The 19,648-nt window shown below is 42.9% G+C and overlaps 1 protein-coding gene across 4 annotated transcripts in view; it reads right to left on the minus strand.

The window, feature by feature from the left end:
- The window catches only part of LOC139394152 (attractin-like), a 251,525-nt gene that overhangs the window by 128,137 nt on the left and 103,740 nt on the right, over positions 1–19,648 (minus strand). For all 4 annotated transcript variants that reach the window (XM_071142189.1, XM_071142187.1, XM_071142186.1 and 1 more), the window contains exons 20-22: positions 19,612–19,648; positions 15,928–15,980; positions 7,153–7,247 (exon numbers count right to left, since the gene is read on the minus strand). The exon at positions 19,612–19,648 is cut by the window's right edge and continues 57 nt beyond it. In XM_071142189.1, coding sequence (XP_070998290.1) covers positions 7,153–7,247; positions 15,928–15,980; positions 19,612–19,648 — 185 coding nt within the window. The remainder of the gene's footprint in view (positions 1–7,152; positions 7,248–15,927; positions 15,981–19,611) is intronic.

A 19,648-nucleotide genomic window follows, 5' to 3' on the forward strand; every position in this document is an offset into this window, starting at 1 on the left:
GATGAGGAGGAGGAGAGGACAATGTGTTACTGTACATGTCAATACATCTACTCTAGTCTGATGAGGAGGAGGAGAGGATAGGACAATGTGTTACTGTACATGTCATTACATCTATTCTAGTCTGATGAGGAGGAGGAGAGGATAGGACAATGTGTTACTGTACATGTCAATACATCTATTCTAGTCTGATGAGGAGGAGGAGAGGATAGGACAATGTGTTACTGTACATGTCAATACATCTATTCTACAGTCTGATGATGATGATGATGATGAGGAGAGGATAGGACAATGTGTTACTGTACATGTCAATACATCTATTCTAATCTGATGATGATGATGATGATGATGAGGAGGAGAGGATAGGACAATGTGTTATGTGTTACTGTAGAGGAGAGGGGGAGCTTCTGGATGGTCACCATTCACACCCTGCAGTAAATCTCTAGAGGGGGAAACTTTCTCTCTCTACCCTCCAATATCTCTCTACCCTCCAATATCTCTCTACCCTCCATTATCTCTCTACCCTCCATTATCTCTCTACCCTCCATTATCTCTCTACCCTCCATTATCTCTCTACCCTCCATTATCTCTCTACCCTCCAATATTGGACTAAAATAATGTATTTTGTCTCCAGACTGTTGCCCAGCCAAACCTTTAACATCCAAAAAAGAGGATAATGGAACAAAAATTCTAACATAAAGAATTTGGGGAATGTTCAGTGGGGAGATGTAGAAAACTAATGTCATATTGTTTCTTATTTTGTGATGTCATTAAAAAGTGTATGGATGAAATACTGTCACTGGGAAAGGATACCCCTTTATCTGTCAAGTTGTCTATGTGATATGAACAATGATGAAAGTATTTCTGTTAAGATGGGAATGTGATGTTAGGAGTCATAAGATATCACTCATATTCTTTGCACATTAAGTAGCCACGCCCCGAGTGAGGTCAGAAGAGCGTGTCAGTGTGATGGAACCGTCCTTTTCGACCAGACTGCTTAAAAGGACTTGCTAAGAATTAACATATCAGACCAGAATATTGCCAGGTTGCTGCTGTGCGTGTAAAGTGGTCTGGATCCTGAACCCTGAATAATCATCACGAGGTGTAGGCCAGACAATCAATGCTGATTAGCTGTCCTAAGTCAGATATCGAGAAAAAGCTAATCGAATTGGGACCATCATACTAAGCTGCAAACCATCCCATCCTACTACGAGTCTCAAATCACCTGTTTTATCATTTTAATGGCTAGTAAATAAATAATTCAACCAATTGGTGTGGTACTGAATGATAAGTAAGGCTGGGTTATTTGCAGATCCAAGAAGGTTACGACTGTTCAGAATAATGATAATGATACGAGGTAATGATTTATAAGATTAATGTTTATAGATTAAATAGATATATACCTTCTAGGAGTTTAATTCAGGAGATGGTAAATCTTTAAACAACCTCTTCCCGTGGTGCCCCAAATTCCTAATGAGTTCATTGTTACATGACACATAATTTAAATCGGATAACAATTAAACCTAGTTAGTGGATTAAATAAATAACAGTCATCAGATTAATGAAAGTAAAGTCACGATACAAGACCATCAGGTTTGAATGAACTGTTTTGTCTTGTAGTAATGGGGTGCATGTCTGTATTTCCTTAAATAGTCAGAAAAACATATTTGTTTTGGTCAGTTTTGCCCAACATAACAGGTGGTGGTGTGTGGGACACAGTAGCTCAGATAGATAGACTCCATCTGCATTCCTGATTTCTGTAACTGTTAGCTTATCTGTGTAATATTGTCCTTGTGTTTTAAATGTGGTTGTTTTAGTGCCTTTAGGCCAACTCCAAGCGAGTTGTCATGTGCCTTTTACTGAGGAGTTGCTTCCTTAATGGCCACTCTCCATAAATGCCTGATTGGTCTGAGAGTCTTTAGGTGCTTTTTGGCAAACTCCAAACAAGCTGTCATGTGCCTTTTTACTTCTACCATAAAGGCCTGATTGGTGGAGTGCTGCAGAGATGGTTGTCCTTCTGGAAGGTTCTCCCATCTCCACAGAGGAACTCTGGAGCTAGAGTGACCATTGGGTTCTTGGTCATCTCCCTGACCAAGGTCATTCTCCATCTCCAGGAAGAGTCTTTGTGGTTCGAAACTTCTTACATTTAAGAATGATGGAGGCCACTGTGTTCTTGGGGACATTCAATGCGGCAGACATTTTTTGGTACCCTTCATCAGATCTGTGCTTCGACACAATCCTGTCAGGGTGATCTGACAGGCACTGTCAACTGTGGGACCTTATATAGACAGATGTGTGCCTTTCCAAATCATGTCCAATCAATTGAATTTACCACAGGTGGACTCCAATCAATTGTAAAAACATCTTAAGGATTATCAATGGAAACAGGATGCACCTGAGCTCAATTTCGAGTCTCATAGCAAAGGGTCTGAATACTTATTTAAATAGTATTTCTGTATTTTATACATTTGCAAACATTTCTAAAAACCTGTTGTTGGTACTTTAGATTACCACAGGTGTCTGCAATTACCTCGCTGTGTGGCCTTATCCGTCCCACTATTGTTTGTGGAGAAAATATGCTCTGATGAAGGTCGACAGACCGAAAGCTCAGCTATATTAAAATACATTTGACTGGAAGTGTGTGTAGACTTTTCCCTCTTTCTCCAAGGTGTCATGACGTTGGCCTGGGGATAGGTTTATGACAGTCATAAATACCTCTTCCCCCCTTTTTCCTCTCTCTACCCTACTAAGGTTACATTTGAAAACCCCTTGGTTAACATAGAGATTCTGGGAACATCAGAATGTGGGGGGAAATGAACTATATTCTGGTAATCCGAACAATTGAACATATGCGGTGGTACTTAATGAATATGATGTCAGTTCGGTTGTCATCTGAGACATTCTCATCAATGATAAGATGACATAAACTCTACAGTGGAAAGTCTACACATCAGAGTTATCGGATTCACATGGAATTGTTGTTCAATTTAAATGTTTAAATATGAAATTATTCGTGATGGGATGAAATGTGATTTTAGCTTCTAAAATGTGAGAATTGGGTTTTCATGAGTGAATTAGGCCCGACTCAGTGGCCCGCCCACGTGAAGAGACATGGGTTGTAAACTATGAAACACACCCCTTTTCTCCCTCCACTATATAAGCCGAAAATGTAACCTCCTGTTCCGAGGATGTGAGGACGACGGTCCAATGTCAGAATGGTTCAGATAATAACTACAGAACGAAGCCAACATCAGCGTGAGCTTTGGTTGCGAATGGTATGAACTTTGAACTCTTATTCACTACAGAAGTGATACCTCCTAGCCGTTGAGTTAGCAACAGCAGCTGCAAACGAGGGTTAGGAAGGGTTAGGAAGGAACAGACAGAGTAACCCGTCTACCACAAAACAACGTTACTACAACATCCAATTTACCAGCAGAGACATTCTTTAAAGGACAAAGGACTCGGTTTGGCAACACGGCCTTCCATCTACCACCAACCTACTGAATGCATAAGATACTGTATTTACGATAGCACAGCTTCGCCCTTTGTTCCTCAGTCTTCCCGCTCTTTCACTCAAACCCAGCCCCTTTTCTTTTGTGTAACAAGCTGTCATATCTGTTCCGCCCACTAGGGACGTTTTCCTTTATGACCTAATTTGTACTCAAGTTATGATTTAATTATTTGTATGTGTAATTCTGTGTGATTAGTTAGGTATTTAGTAAATACATGATTAAACCCAATTTTGTATTGCTGATTCAAATTGTTAGCCAGGGTTCGTGAAGATAACCAAGAATTTACAACTTTCAGATGAGACTGAATTAAGATGACGATTGATATTGACTGCTATTGATGTAAAATATTACTAGGTCTTTAAGAGTTTATTTGGAAGATAACTGCTCTATAAATATTATTTCGTGGTGCCCCGACTCGCTAGTTAATTACGTTTACATGATTAGCTCAATCAGGTGATATTAATTACAGAGAAATGATTTTATAGAATAGCATGTCATATCACTTAATCTGGCATAACCAAAGACACGACAAAGGTAATGTACAGAACAGAAGTGTTTATCCCGCTTATTCCACAGTTTCCAAAGAAAACAACACTAAGTACACATTTACCGGTCATTTAAAAAAATATAAAAATATATATTAATAAGTTCATTCTTTCCCATCTTTTGGTCTGTTGGATTTGTTGGTTCTGTATATTCCGTTGCTCGCTGGCAACGTTTTTATCCCATGTTTGGTAGCTAGCCAGTCAGCTAGCTACGGCTAACATCAGTCACGACCTCCGCAAAGTAGCTGTTTTCTATTGACATTCATTTGGATATCTACAGTATAACAATGAGCTGATAATGCCCAATTTTGCCTGGCATACCTAGAAAATCCTTCTCGTCAGGACATTCATCAACACTGACTGTTCATTACAAGGAGATCGCATTGCATATCAAAAACTAGGTTAGAAGCTAGCTAAATAGTTTGTTGTTTGCAAACCTGCCAATATGACATTCCTAATTCAACCTGTTGCTGAAAACAGCTGGTGAAACTAGAAAAATGTGGGAGGATTTGGACAGCTTTAGCAACGGAGGGTACCAGATAAATTCATGTTCATCACTCACCACGTTAGGGCACCAGATGCTCCCAAAAAAAGATCTCTGCATAAACAAATCAATGCTAGCGCGTGTACAATGTATCCAATTTCACTTGTGGTGTGGTTGGTGGTTTAGGTTTTTGTAACTTTGTAGCAAGTACAATTTGCATGTGTAGGCGCATATTGCATCATGATTGCAAGGTGGCCAGATATATTTCCCAACTGTTGGTTTTAATGTCCATTCTAGAATGCCCTTCTAGCCAATCAGAAAAGAGTATTCAACAAAGCTGTGGCATAAGGATACTACATACGTGACCAACCGGCTCGATTTGTCTTATGTAGCAATGGTGTTTTTTACATTGGATAAAAGTAGAGACTCAGAGGTACAAAATGGTATATCATACACTACAGTTGAGGAAACAAGTAATTCTGCTTTGAAAGTTGATCAACCTTTGAGATTTTTGGTACCTACTGGAAATCTCTTCTTTGACTTTGTCAGCATATTTGCAATCAAAAGGTAGAATTTTCTCCATCTCCTTAGTTGTCATTCTCTAATTCCACTCATTCCACTAATTTCATTCCACTAATTTCAAAGTTTCTGTTCAAATGGCGCTCCTGTGAGTTAGTGACGTGCGGCATACAGTTTCCTGAAACAGTTGAGGTCGGAACATACACTATGGCTGGAGTCATTTTCAACCACTCCACAAATTTCTTGTTAACAAACTATAGTTTTGGAAAGTCGGTTAGGACATCTACTTTGTGCTTGACACAAGTAATTTTTCTACAATAGTTTACAGACAGATTATTTCACTTATAATTCACTGTATTACAATTCAAGTGGGTCAGAAGTTTACATACACTAAGTTGACTGTGCCTTTAAACAGCTTGGAAAATTCCAGAAAATGATGTCATGATTTTAAAAGCTTCTGATAGGCTAATTGACATTATTTGAGTCAACTGGAGGTGTACCTGTGGATGTATTTCAAGGCCTACCTTCAAACTGAGTGTCTCTGCTTGACATCATGGGAAAATCAAAAGAAATCAGCCAAAACCTCAGAAAAAAAATTGTAGACCTCCACAAGTCTGGTTCATCATTGGGAGCAATTTCCAAACGCCTGAAGGTACCATGTTCATCTGTACAAACAATAGTACGCAAGTATAAAAACCATGGGACAACGCAGCCGTCATACCGCTCAGGAAGGAGATGAACGTACTTTGGTGCGAAAAGTGCAAATCAATCCCAGAACAGCAAAGGACCTTGTAAAGATGCTGGAGGAAACAGGTACAAAAGTATCTATATCCACAGTAAAAAACGAGTCCTATATCGACATAACCTGAAAGGCAGCTCAGCAAGGAAGAAGCCACTGCTCCAAAACCGCCATAAAAAAGCCAGACTACGGTTTGCAACTGCACATGGGGACAAAGATCGTACTTTTTGGAGAAATGTCCTCTGGTCTGATGAAACAAAAATAGAACTGTTTGGCCATAATGACCATCATTATGTTTAGAGGAAAAAGGGGGAGGCTTGCGAGCCGAAGAACACCATCCCAACCGTGAAGCACGGGGGTGGCAGCATCATGTTGTGGTGGTGCTTTGTTGCAGGAGGGACTGGTGCACTTCACAAAATAGATGGCAGCATGGAAAATTATGTGGATATATTGAAGGAACATCTCAAGACATCAGTCAGGAAGTTAAAGCTTGGTCGCAAATGGGTCTTCCAAATGGACAATGACCCCAAGCATACTTCCAAAGTTATGTCAAAATGGCTTAAGGACAACAAAGTCAAGGTGTTGGAGTGGCCATCACAAAGCCCCGACCTCAATTCTATAGAACATTTGTGGGCAGAACTGAAAAAAGCGTGTGCGAGAAAGGAGACCTACAAACCTGACTCAGTTACACCAGCTCTGTCAGGAGGAATGGGCCAAAATTCACCCAACTTATTGTGGGAAGCTTGTGGAAGGATACCCGAAACGACTGACTCAAGTTAAACAATTTAAAGCAATGCTACCAAATACTAATTGAGTGTATGTAAACTTCTGACCCACTGGGAATGTGATGAAAGAAATAAAAGCTGAAATAAATCATTCTCTCTACTATTATTTTGACATTTCACATTCTTAAAATAAAGTGGTGATCCTAACTGGACTAAGACAGGGAATTTTTACTCGGATTAAATGTCAGGAATTGTGAAAAACTGAGTTTAAATGTATTTGGCTGAGGTGTAAACTGAGTTTAACTGCATTTGGCTGAGGTGTAAACTGAGTTTAAATGTATTTGGCTAAGGTGTATGTAAACTTCCAACTGTACAAAAAGTATGTTTAAACTCAACCTCCATGGGCGTGGCCTAACTGCTGACCTACTACCCCTGACCCCAGCAGTATGGTGTGGTCCTACCTCCTCGGCCGTTGCCTGACCCCTGACCTCTGACCCCAGCAGGGTGGGTGTGGTCCTACCTCCTCGGGTGTGGTCTGACCCCTGACCTCTGACCCCAGCATTGTGGGTGTGGTCCTACCTCCTCAGCCGTGGCCTGACCCCTGACCCCAGCAGTGTGGGTGTGGTCCTACCTCCTCGGGTGTGGCTACAAAGTTGATGGCGGTGTAGTAGCGGTCGTCCTCCTGAGACAGACTGAAGGTGAACTGGTAGTCTATCAGCAGGGTGTCTGGTAGGGAGATAAAAACAACTACATGTTAGAACAGCGGTCGTCCTCCTGAGACAGACTGGACTGGTAGTCTATCAGCAGGGTGTCTGGTAGGGAGATAAACACCATTTTGTGGGACTGGAGACGTTTCTTCTACCAGCTGTGGTGTGAACAATAGGGAAACACTGAGCCTACACATCACCATGGGGGAAACATGGATTACGATGCATTTAAGAATTTCATGTTTTTGTAAAGACCTACATCACTATACTGACAGCATGTATACTGACAGCATGTCCGTTGCCTGTAAAGACCTACATCACTATACTGACAGCATGTCCGTTGCCTGTAAAGACCTACATCACTATACTGACAGCATGTCCGTTGCCTGTAAAGACCTACATCACTATACTGACAGCATGTCCGTTGCCTGTAAAGACCTACATCACTATACTGACAGCATGTCCGTTGCCTGTAAAGACCTACATCACTATACTGACAGCATGTCCGTTGCCTGTAAAGACCTACATCACTATACTGACAGCATGTCCGTTGCCAAAAGGACATATTTTGAGGTGTGTTACAACATTCATTTAAAAATCAGAAAACGTACGATTTTTTGGGTCACTGGCCACTGGTATGTTTTTCAACATTTAATTTAAATGAAAAGCTGAAATGTCTTCAGTCAATAAGGGTTTCACCATGAGGCCAATATTTACTTAAAAAAATAGTTTAATAATTATATTTGTATTAGTTATTTACCCACTGTTCCGAGGCTGTCATTGTAAATAAGAATTTGTTTTAACTGACTTACCTAGTTAAATAAAGGTTACCATTTTTTATTTTTTATAAATAAATATGGGGTTTATTATGGATCCCCATTCGCTCCTGCCAAGGCAGCAGCTACTCTTCCTGGGGTTTATTATGGATCCCCAATAGTTCCTGCCAAGGCAGCAGCTACTCTTCCTGGGGTTTATTATGGATCCCCAATAGTTCCTGCCAAGGCAGCAGCTACTCTTCCTGGGGTTTATTATGGATCCCCAATAGTTCCTGCCAAGGCAGCAGCTACTTTTCCTGGGGTTTATTATGGATCCCCAATAGTTCCTGCCAAGGCAGCAGCTACTCTTCCTGGGGTTTATTATGGACCCCCAATAGTTCCTGCCAAGGCAGCAGCTACTCTTCCTGGGGTTTATTATGGATCCCCAATAGTTCCTGCCAAGGCAGCAGCTACTCTTCCTGGGGTTTACTATGGATCCCCAATAGTTCCTGCCAAGGCAGCAGCTACTCTTCCTGGGGTTTATTATGGATCCCCAATAGTTCCTGCCAAGGCAGCAGCTACTCTTCCTGGGGTTTATTATGGATCCCCATTCGCTCCTGCCAAGGCAGCAGCTACTCTTCCTGGGGTTTATTATGGACCCCCAATAGTTCCTGCCAAGGCAGCAACTACTCTTCCTGGGGTTTATTATGGATCCCCAATAGTTCCTGCCAAGGCAGCAGCTACTCTTCCTCGGGTTTATTATGGATCCCCAATAGTTCCTGCCAAGGCAGCAGCTACTCTTCCTGGGGTTTATTATGGATCCCCATTAGTTCCTGCCAAGGCAGCAGCTACTCTTCCTGGGGTTTATTATGGATCCCCATTAGTTCCTGCCAAGGCAGCAGTTACTCTTCCTGGGGTTTACTATGGATCCCCATTAGTTCCTGCCAAGGCAGCAGCTACTCTTCCTGGGGTTTATTATGGATCCCCATTAGTTCCTGCCAAGGCAGCAGCTACTCTTCCTCGGGTTTATTATGGATCCCCATTAGTTCCTGCCAAGGCAGCAGCTACTCTTCCTGGGGTTTATTATGGATCCCCATTAGTTCCTGCCAAGGCAGCAGCTACTCTTCCTGGGGTTTATTATGGATCCCCATTAGTTCCTGCCAAGACAGCAGCTACTCTTCCTGGGGTTTATTACGGATCCCCATTAGTTCCTGCCAAGGCAGCAGCTACTTTTTATCATCAATTTCTCTGAGCCAATCATCAGTCATGTGCTTGTTGTGCTTGTTGAATGTCCTTCCCTATAATCATGCTGAAAGACTGTTGTCAATTTGTTTACTGTAAAATGGCATTGTATCTGGTCAAACACAATTTTTTCCAAGGTTCACTAATGGTTGGTAACAGAGATGCTAGATCGGGCTCAAGTCCGGGCTCTGGCTGGGCCACTCAAGGACATTCAGAGACTTGTCCTGAATCCACTCCTGCGTTGTCTTGGCTGTGTGGTTAGGGTCGTTGTCCTATTAGAAGGTGAACCAGTCAAAGTTCTTGAGCGCTCTGAAGCAGGTTTTCATCAAGGATCTCTCTGTACTTTGCTTCGTTGATCTTTGCCTCGATCCTGACTAGTCTCTCAGTCCCTGCTGCTGAAAAACATCCCCACAGCATGATGCTGCCACCACCATGCTTCAGTATAGGGATGGTGCAGGTTTCCTCCAGACGTGACGATTGGCATTCAGGCCAAAGAGTTCAATCTTGGTTTCATAAGACCAGAGAATCTTGTTTCTACATTCCTTCTATTAGAGTCTTTAGGTGCTTTTTTGGCAAACTCCAAACAAGCTGTCATGTGCCTTTCACTTCTACCACAAAGGCCTGATTGGTGGAGTGCTGCAGAGATGGTTGTCCTTTTGGAAGGTTCTCCCATCTCCACAGAGGAACTCTGGAGCTAGAGTGACCATTGGGTTCTTGGTCATCTCCCTGACCAAGGTCATTCTCCATCTCCAGGAAGAGTCTTTGTGGTTCCAAACTTCTTACATTTAAAAATGATGGAGGCCACTGTGTTCTTGGGGACATTCAATGCGGCAGACATTTTTTGGTACCCTTCATCAGATCTGTGCTTCGACACAATCCTGTCAGGGTGATCTGACAGGCACTGTCAACTGTGGGACCTTATATAGACAGATGTGTGCCTTTCCAAATCATGTCCATCATGTCCTCTGGAGCTCTGTCAGAGTGACCATCGTGTTCTTGGTCACCTCCCTGACCAAGGCCCTTCTCCCCTGATTGCTCAGTTGGCCGGGGGGCCAGCTCTAGGAAGAGTCTTGGTGGTTCCAAACTTCTTCCACTTAAGAATGACGGAGGCCACTGTGTTCTTGGGGAGCTTCAATGCTGCAGATATTTTTTGGTACCCTTCCTCAGATCTTTGCCTCGACACAATCCTGTCTCTGAGCTCTACAGACAATTCCTTCGACCTCATGGCTTGGTTTTTACTCTAACATGGACTGTCAACTGTGGGACCTGATATAGACAGGTGTGTGCCTTTCCAAATCAGGTCCAATCAATTAAATGTACCACAGGTGGACTCCAATCGAGTTGTAGAAACATCTCAAGGACAATCAATGGAAACAGGATGCACCTGAGCTACATTTCGAGTCTCATAGCAAAGGGTCTTAATATTTATCTAAATTAGATATTTCTGTTTAAAAAAAATGTGAAAGGATATAGGAATGTAAATGATTTGGGTGGATCTCATCCTCCTTATAAAACATGTTTTGTTTCCAGAAGGTTTCAAAATTGTTAATAAATGTTCCACCCACAGAGCTGCAATTGTCTGGTAGGTAGTTATTGAGGGATAAAAGTCTGTTAAACCGTTCAATGACACCATTTAGGGAGGTCAGAGGGACAGATATAATGGGGTGTTTGTTGGTGTCAAGTAGAGACACAATCAGTTCTTTAAAATCATTTTCAGCTGTTCTGAGCTGCCCTTCATAATGTCATTGAATCACACATGAACTATGCTAGACTCAATTTCCCGATGCTGGTTTAAAAAATGTGCGAGCAGCTTATCCTTGGGCTCCTGGACGTTTTTGCTCCATTTCTCACCATTGAGATACAACAGCTGGAGAAGGGAATGGAGAAATATGCCCATTCCTACCCGTCACACAATTCGTTGAACCTTTCACAGGTCTACGAGAAGCAGGATAGCAGCAGGTCCTTCCACAGCAGGCGGTGCCCTGTCAGATCCGGAGAAAGGAGACGAACTTGACGACGAAGCCGCTGCTGGAGTACTGCCGTTGCAGACACAGTCACACCATCAACGAAGGCGCATTGCAGCGAAAGCTATTCCTTATGTCAATCTGCTCTGAACCTCTCGCAGTCACTCCCGTCCACTTAACATCATGCTGCTGCCTTCGGTCTCCACGACTTGTGACATGGGACCAGCGCTGATTGGAACATTATTCTTGCTGTTCTCCGTCTACTTCAATACAGGATGGAGGAGGAGGAGCAGGTGGAGACGCCTTCCTTGGCTGGCAAGTTCCAGGCAGCACAGGCCATTCGGATAGGGACATATGACAAGGCGGGGATACATTCATCAGGCCCGAGCAGCGTCCTGCCATAGGAGTTGAGAATGAGACAGGTCCAGTTGGCGTTTTGCCCAGAAGTTTGAGCAGAATTGAGATTTGCTTGCTAAGCATTGCTACCTCATTCGTGTAATCCTCCGCTGGCTAACTATTGCTAGATTGAAACTCTGGATTGTCAATATTGTCAAGATCAAGATCGTATTTAACACAGCTTCTACAACCCTGGAAACATTTGTTAGCTATTCCAGGTGAAGCTGGCATCATTGCAACCCTATCTAGCTGGCTAGTTGGTAGCAGGTGTTGACACAAACACAACATTTTTAAGAAATATAGTAAACCTTTGGAAACAACAGACCGAAGCAACAGGTCGAGGCACAGGAGGTATCAGGAGGTATCAGGATAGGAGAAAACTGAGGACGGATCTACAACATTGTAGTTAATCCACAATACTAACCTAATTGACAGAGTGAAAAGGAAGCCTGTACAGAATACAAATATTCCAAAATATGCCTCCTGTTTGCATCAAGGCACTGAAGTAAAACTGTGGCAAAGCAATTCACTTTTTGTCCTGAATACAAAGTGTTATATTTGGGGCAAATCCAATACAACATATTACTGAGTACCACTCTCCATATTATCAGGCATAGTGACGGCTGCATCATGTTATGGGTATGCTTGTCATAGTTAAGGACGGGGGAGTTTTCAGGATAAAAATAAACAGAATGGAGCTAAGCACAGGTAAAATCCTAGAGGAAAACCTGGTTCAGTCTGATTTCCACCTGACACTGGGAGATACATTCACCTTTCAGCAGGACAGTAACCTAAAACACAAGGCCAGATATACACTGGAATGGTCTTGAGTGGACGAGTTGCAGTGTTTACTTAAATCAACTTGAAAATCTATGGCAAGCTGAGTGGTGCAGCGGTCTAATACACCACATCGCAGTGCTACTTCAGACTGGGTTTCGATCCCGTGACCGGGAGTCCCAATGGGTGATTGGCCCAGCGTCGTCCGGGTTAGGGGAGGGTTTGGCCAGGGGGGGTCTGTATTTGGCTCATCACGCTCTAGCGACTCCTTGTGGCGGGCCGGGCGCCTGCAGGTTAACCTCGGTCATCAGTTGAGCGTTGTTTTTTCCGACATCATTGGCTGGCTTCTGGGTAAGTGGGCGGGTGTTCACCTCTCTAGGGTAGGGGGCAGCATTCGGAATTTTTGATGAAAAGCATGCCCAAATTTAACGGCCTGTTACTCACCAGAGGATATGATATGCATATAACTGGTAGATTTGGATAGAAAACACTCTAAAAATAGTGTCTGTGAGTATAACATAACTGATTTAGCAGGCGAAAACCGGAGAAAAATCCATTCAGGAAGTAGTTTTTTTTTTTTTTTTTTCTATTCAATGCCATTACAGTATCCATTGATATAGGCCTCCATTTGCAGTTCCTATGCCTTCCACTAGATGTCAACAGTCTTTAGAAATCATTTCAGGCTTGTATTCTTATAAATGAGGGAGTAAGACCAGTCTGAACGAGTGGACCCAAACGTGACGCAGAGTTTATTCAGGCGCATGTGCATTTCTTGTTTACCTTTTAAATTGACAACGTTATTGTCCGGTTGAAATATTATAGATCATTTAGGCTAAAAAAAACAAATGAGGTAGAATATAAACATCGTTTTACATGTTTCTATTAACTTTACGGATACAATTAGGATTTTTTGTCTGATGGTTTTGACTGAGTTTGAGCCTGTGGATTACTGAAGAAAACGCGCTAACAAAACTGAGGTTTTTGGATATAAAGAGACTTCATCGAACAAAAGGAACATTTATTGAGTAAATGAATGTCTTCTGGGTGCCACCATATGAAGATCATCAAAGGTAAGGGATTAATTTTATCTCTATTTCTGAGTTTTGTAACGCTTCTGCTTGGCTGGTTACTGTTTGTAATAATTTGTCAACTGGGCTATGTTCTGGGCTAGGTATGTTCTGGGCTAGGTATGCTTTCGCCGAAAAGCATTTTATAAATATGACACTGTGGTTGGTTTAACAAGAAGTTCATCTTTAAACCTATGTAAAATATGTTTTGTTTTCTGAATTTGTATAATGAGCATTTCTGTAATTGAATTTGGCGCTCTGCAACCTCACTGGATGTTGGCCAGATGGGACGCTAGCGTCCCACATACCCTAGAGAGGTTAAGAAGCGCGGTTTGGCGGGTCATGTTTCGACTTTTGCCTCACCAGCCCGTTGGAGAGATGCAGTGAAGAGACAAGATCGAAATTGGGGAGGAAAAAGGGGTTAAAATATATTTAAACAAAAATTATAATAAAACAAAATCTATGGAAAGATCATAATGATCAACAACCAATTTGACAGAACTTGAATACTTTTTTAAAGATTAATTTGCAAATGTTGCAGAAAGCTCTTACAGACTCACCCAGAAAGACTCACAGATGTAATTGTTGCCAAAGGTTATTCTATAAGGAGTTCACTCGGGGTGTGAATACTTATGTAAATGAGATAGTTCTGGATTTATTTTTCAATAAATTGGCCAAAAAATCTATGTAATCCATTGTGAATTGAGGCTGTAACACAACAAAATGCGGAAGGCCCAAGGGCTATGAATACTTTCTGAAGGGCACTGTCTCTCTTCACTTTTACCCTTCCCTCTCGTCTACCCATCTCTCTCGTCTACCCATCCCCCTCGTCTACCCATCCCTCTCGTCTACCCAAGTTACATGTGACCAAATCAGATGTGTGTGTTCAGACAGCAGTCATTTGCTGGCATGGTTACTCTAGTTGTCATAGTAATGACGGGTGTGTGAGCAGCAGTGTAGGCTGATTGGGGGTGGTGCTCGTGATTCCTTTCACTCAGAGGTTATGTAGCAAGCTAAGGTGACAACAATGGCTGCCATGGACGTTTCCCCAGTTGCATTGAATGTTCGAAATCATAGTGTAAGAACAATTTTAAAGCCAGAGGGACAATATAACTTTTAAAACGAGTCCTTTTTGGCTAGCCATAGCAGTCAACTATCTAGCTAGGTAGCTGTTAGCTTTCATAGCACATTGACTGATTTGTTAACAATTAACAAGCTAGTTAGCTACCACATGTTCTTGTCAAAACTGTCAACAGAATAGCTAGCAACAACAATATATGCCAAATAACCACGAGGGCAAATAAATCAGATTGGACTGTTCAGACACAAGTCACATGGTCAGGAATCAGATTGGACTGTTCAGACACAAGTCACATGGTCAGGAATCAGATTGGACCGTTCAGACACAAGTCACATGGTCAGGAATCAGATTGGACTGTTCAGACACAAGTCACATGGTCAGGAATCAGATTGGACTGTTCAGACAAGTCACATGGTCAGGAATCAGATTGGACTGTTCAGACAAGTCACATGGTCAGGAATCAGATTGGACTGTTCAGACACAAGTCACATGGTCAGGAATCAGATTGGACTGTTCAGACACAAGTCACATGGTCAGGAATCAGATTGGACTGTTCAGACACAAGTCACATGGTCAGGAATCAGATTGGACTGTTCAGACACAAGTCACATGGTCAGGAATCAGATTGGACTGTTCAGACACAAGTCACATGGTCAGGAATCAGATTGGACTGTTCAGACACAAGTCACATGGTCAGGAATCAGATTTGTATCTGATTTTTAACCACATACGGAGGTGGTTTGAAATGTGGCTTGAAATATCAGACGGCAATAAAAAAAAAAAGATGAATCAGATGTGCCAAAAAGATATGTGAACAAGGCTTAACAACTGTTAGATCCTAACAGGCCTCTACAGTAACTGCACTACCACTGAACTGAACAAAGACGGCATTCACGATGACAGTTAAAAAAAAAAAAAAAAACTTCGCCTGAGACCCAAATGGCACCCTATCCTCTATTTTGTGCATTACTTTTAACCAGAGGGCACATAGGGCTCTGATCAAAAGTAGTGCACTATATAGGGGAAATGTGTCATTTAAGACTCAGCCTCAGTGCGGTGTTCTACTCTGAAGGACTCAGCGTGATGTTCTACTCTGAAGGAGTCAGCGTGATGTTCTACTCTGAAGGACTCAGCGTGATGTTCTACTCTGAAGGAGTCAGCGTGATGTTCTACTCTGAAGGAGTCAGCGTGATGTTCTACTCTGAAGGAGTCAGCGTGATGTTCTACTCTGAAGGACTCAGCCTGATGTTCTACTCTGAAGGACTCAGCCTGATGTTCTACTCTGAAGGACTCCGCCTGATGTTCTACTCTGAAGGAATCAGCGTGATGTTCTACTCTGAAGGAGTCAGCGTGATGTTCTACTCTGAAGGAGTCAGCGTGATGTTCTACTCTGAATGTAGACTAGAGTTCCACTTACAGTAACACGTTCCTTTCAGAGGGTTTCCTTGGTAACGGTTCTCCACCTCACACCTGAGAGAAAAGAGAGGATGAAGTGAGAGAAAAGAGAACGAAAGGAGGTTGGAGACAACATGGACAGTAACTCTACCTAAACAGGGCAACCATGCAGGGCTCTACAGTACAAACATATGTACCTAAATATTTGGATGTGCAACCTGGATGCACTGTGCTCCTACATTTCCTTGCGTGAGAATACAAACATGCTCCTTGTAAAGAAATTCAGCGTGGAGCCCTGTTACAGATGACAGCAGTCTGAACTGTAGAATATGTAATATGTATTAACTATGTAGTGGACTGTAGTGTACTGTAGTGTAGTGGACTGGACTGTACTGTACTGTACTGGACTGTACTGTACTGGACTGTAGTGGACTGGACTGTAGTGTACTGTACTGTACTGTAGTGGACTGTACTGTACTGTAGTGTAGTGGACTGTAGTGTACTGTACTGTAGTGGACTGTAGTGGACTGTACTGTACTGTAGTGGACTGTGGTGGACCGTAGTAGACTATAGTGGACTGTAGTGGACTGTAGTGTACTGTACTGTAGTGGACTGTAGTGTAGTGTAGTGTACTATAGTGGACTGGACTGTACTGTAGTGTAGTGTACTGTAGTGGACTGTAGTGGACTGGACTGTACTGTAGTGTACTGTAGTGTACTGTAGTGTACTGTACTGTAGTGGACTATAGTGTAGTGGACTGTAGTGTAGTGGACTGTAGTGTACTGTACTGTAGTGGACTGTAGTGGACTGTAGTAGACTGTAGTAGACTGTAGTAGACTGTGGTGGACTGTAGTAGACTATAGTGGACTGTAGTGGACTGTAGTGTACTGTACTGTAGTGGACTGTAGTGTAGTGTAGTGTACTATAGTGGACTGGACTGTACTGTAGTGTAGTGTACTGTAGTGGACTGTAGTGGACTGGACTGTACTGTAGTGTACTGTAGTGTACTGTAGTGTACTGTACTGTAGTGGACTATAGTGTAGTGGACTGTAGTGTAGTGGACTGTAGTGTACTGTACTGTAGTGGACTGTAGTAGACTATAGTGGACTGTAGTGGACTGTAGTGGACTGTAGTGTAGTGGACTGTAGTGGACTGTACTGAACTGTAGTGGACTATAGTAGACTGTAGTGTAGTGGACTGTAGTGGACTGTACTGAACTGTAGTGGACTATAGTAGACTGTAGTGTAGTGGACTGTAGTGGACAATAGTGGACTGTGGTGGACTGTAGTGGACTATAGTGGACTGTGGTGGACTGTGGTGGACTGTGGTGGACTGTGGTGGACTGTAGTGGACTGCTGTGGACTGTAGTGGACTGTAGTGTACTGTACTGTAGTGGACTGTGGTGAACTGTAGTGGACTGCTGTGGACTGTAGTGGACTGTATGTAGTGTACTGTACTGTAGTGGACTGTAGTGTAGTGGACTGTAGTGAACTGTACTGTAGTGGACTGTAGTGTAGTGTACTGTAGTGTACTGTACTGTAGTGGACTGTAGTGTACTGTACTGTAGTGTACTGTAGTGTACTGTAGTGGACTGTAGTGTAGTGGACTGTAGTGTACTGTACTGTAGTGGACTGTAGTGTACTGTACTGTAGTGTACTGTAGTGTACTGTAGTGGACTGTAGTGTAGTGGACTGTAGTGTACTGTACTGTAGTGGACTGTAGTGTACTGTACTGTAGTGTACTGTAGTGTACTGTAGTGGACTGTAGTGTACTGTAGTGTACTGTACTGTAGTGTACTGTAGTGTAGTGGACTGTAGTGTAGTGGACTGTAGTGGACTGTAGTGAACTGTAGTGGACTGTAGTGAACTGTAGTGGACTATAGTGGACTGTAGTAAACTGTAGTGGACTATAGTAGACTGTGGTGGACTGTAGTGGACTGTAGTGGAGTGTAGTGGACTGTAGTGGACTGTACTGAACTGTAGTGGACTATAGTAGACTGTAGTGTAGTGGACTGTAGTGGACTGTAGTGGACTGTAGTAAACTGTAGTAAACTGTAGTAGACTGTAGTGGACTGTAGTGGACTGTAGTGGACTGTAGTGTACTGTAGTGGACTGTAGTGGACTGTACTGAACTGTAGTGGACTATAGTGTAGTGGACTGTAGTGGACTGTAGTGGACTGTAGTAAACTGTAGTAAACTGTAGTGGACTGTAGTGGACTGTAGTGGACTGTAGTGTACTGTAGTGGACTGTAGTGGACTGTACTGAACTGTAGTGGACTATAGTGTAGTGGACTGTGGTGGACTGTGGTGGACTGTAGTGGACTGTGGTGGACTATAGTGGACTATAGTGGACTGTAGTGGACTGTAGTGGACTGTGGAGAACTGTAGTGGACTGTACTGTACTATAGTAGACTGTAGTGTACTGTGCTGTACTGTAGTGGACTGTACTGTAGTGGACTGTAGTGTACTGTACTGTAGTGGACTGTAGTGGACTGTAGTGTACTGTAGTGTACTGTAGTGGACTGTAGTGGACTGTATTGTAGTGGACTGTAGTGGACTGTAGTGTAGTGGACTGTATTGTAGTGGACTGTAGTGTAGTGGACTGTAGTGGACTGTAGTGGACTGTGGTGGACTGTAGTGGACTGTGGTGGACTGTAGTGTAGTGGACTGTAGTGGACTGTAGTGTAGTGGACTGTAGTGTACTGTACTGTACTGTAGTGTACTGTAGTGTACTGTAGTGGACTGTAGTGGACTGTGGTGGACTGTAGTGTAGTGGACTGTAGTGGACTGTACTGTACTGTAGTGTACTGTAGTGGACTGTAGTGTACTGTAGTGGACTGTAGTGGACTGTAGTGTAGTGGACTGTAGTGTACTGTACTGTAGTGGACTGTAGTGGACTGTAGTGAACTGTAGTGTAGTGGACTGTAGTGTAGTGGACTGTAGTGTACTGTACTGTAGTGGACTGTAGTGTAGTGGACTGTAGTGGACTGTAGTGTACTGTACTGTAGTGTACTGTACTGTAGTGAACTGTAGTGGACTGTAGTGAACTGTAGTGGACTATAGTGGACTGTAGTAAACTGTAGTTGACTGTGGTGGACTGTAGTGGACTGTAGTGGACTGTAGTGGACTGTGGTGGACTGTGGTGGACTGTGGTGGACTATAGTGGACTGTAGTGGACTGTAGTGGACTGTGGAGAACTGTAGTGGACTGTACTGTACTATAGTAGACTGTAGTTTACTGTACTGGACTGTAGTGGACTGTAGTGTACTGTAGTGTACTGTAGTGTAGTGGACTGTAGTGGACTGTAGTGGACTGTAGTGTAGTGGACTGTAGTGGACTGTAGTGTAGTGGACTGTAGTGGACTGTGGTGGACTGTAGTGGACTGTGGTGGACTGTAGTGTAGTGGACTGTAGTGGACTGTAGTGTAGTGGACTGTAGTGGACTGTAGTGTACTGTAGTGTACTGTAGTGTACTGTAGGGGACTGTAGTGTACTGTAGTGGACTGTAGTGGACTGGACTGTAGTGTACTGTAGGGGACTGTAGTGTACTGTAGTGTACTGTAGTGTACTTACAGGTGACAGCGGTCTGTATGTATGTACTAAGTGTGTAACATCTACTGTAGTGTGTAATATCTACTGTAGTGTGTAATATCTACTGTAGTGTGTAATATCTACTGTAGTGTGTAATATCTACTGTAGTGTACTTACAGGTGACAGCGGTCTCCTTTGATGCCCTTGGTGGTGC

This window comes from Oncorhynchus clarkii, unplaced genomic scaffold (genome assembly GCF_045791955.1).
Source record: "Oncorhynchus clarkii lewisi isolate Uvic-CL-2024 unplaced genomic scaffold, UVic_Ocla_1.0 unplaced_contig_2975_pilon_pilon, whole genome shotgun sequence".
NCBI lineage: Eukaryota > Metazoa > Chordata > Actinopteri > Salmoniformes > Salmonidae > Oncorhynchus > Oncorhynchus clarkii.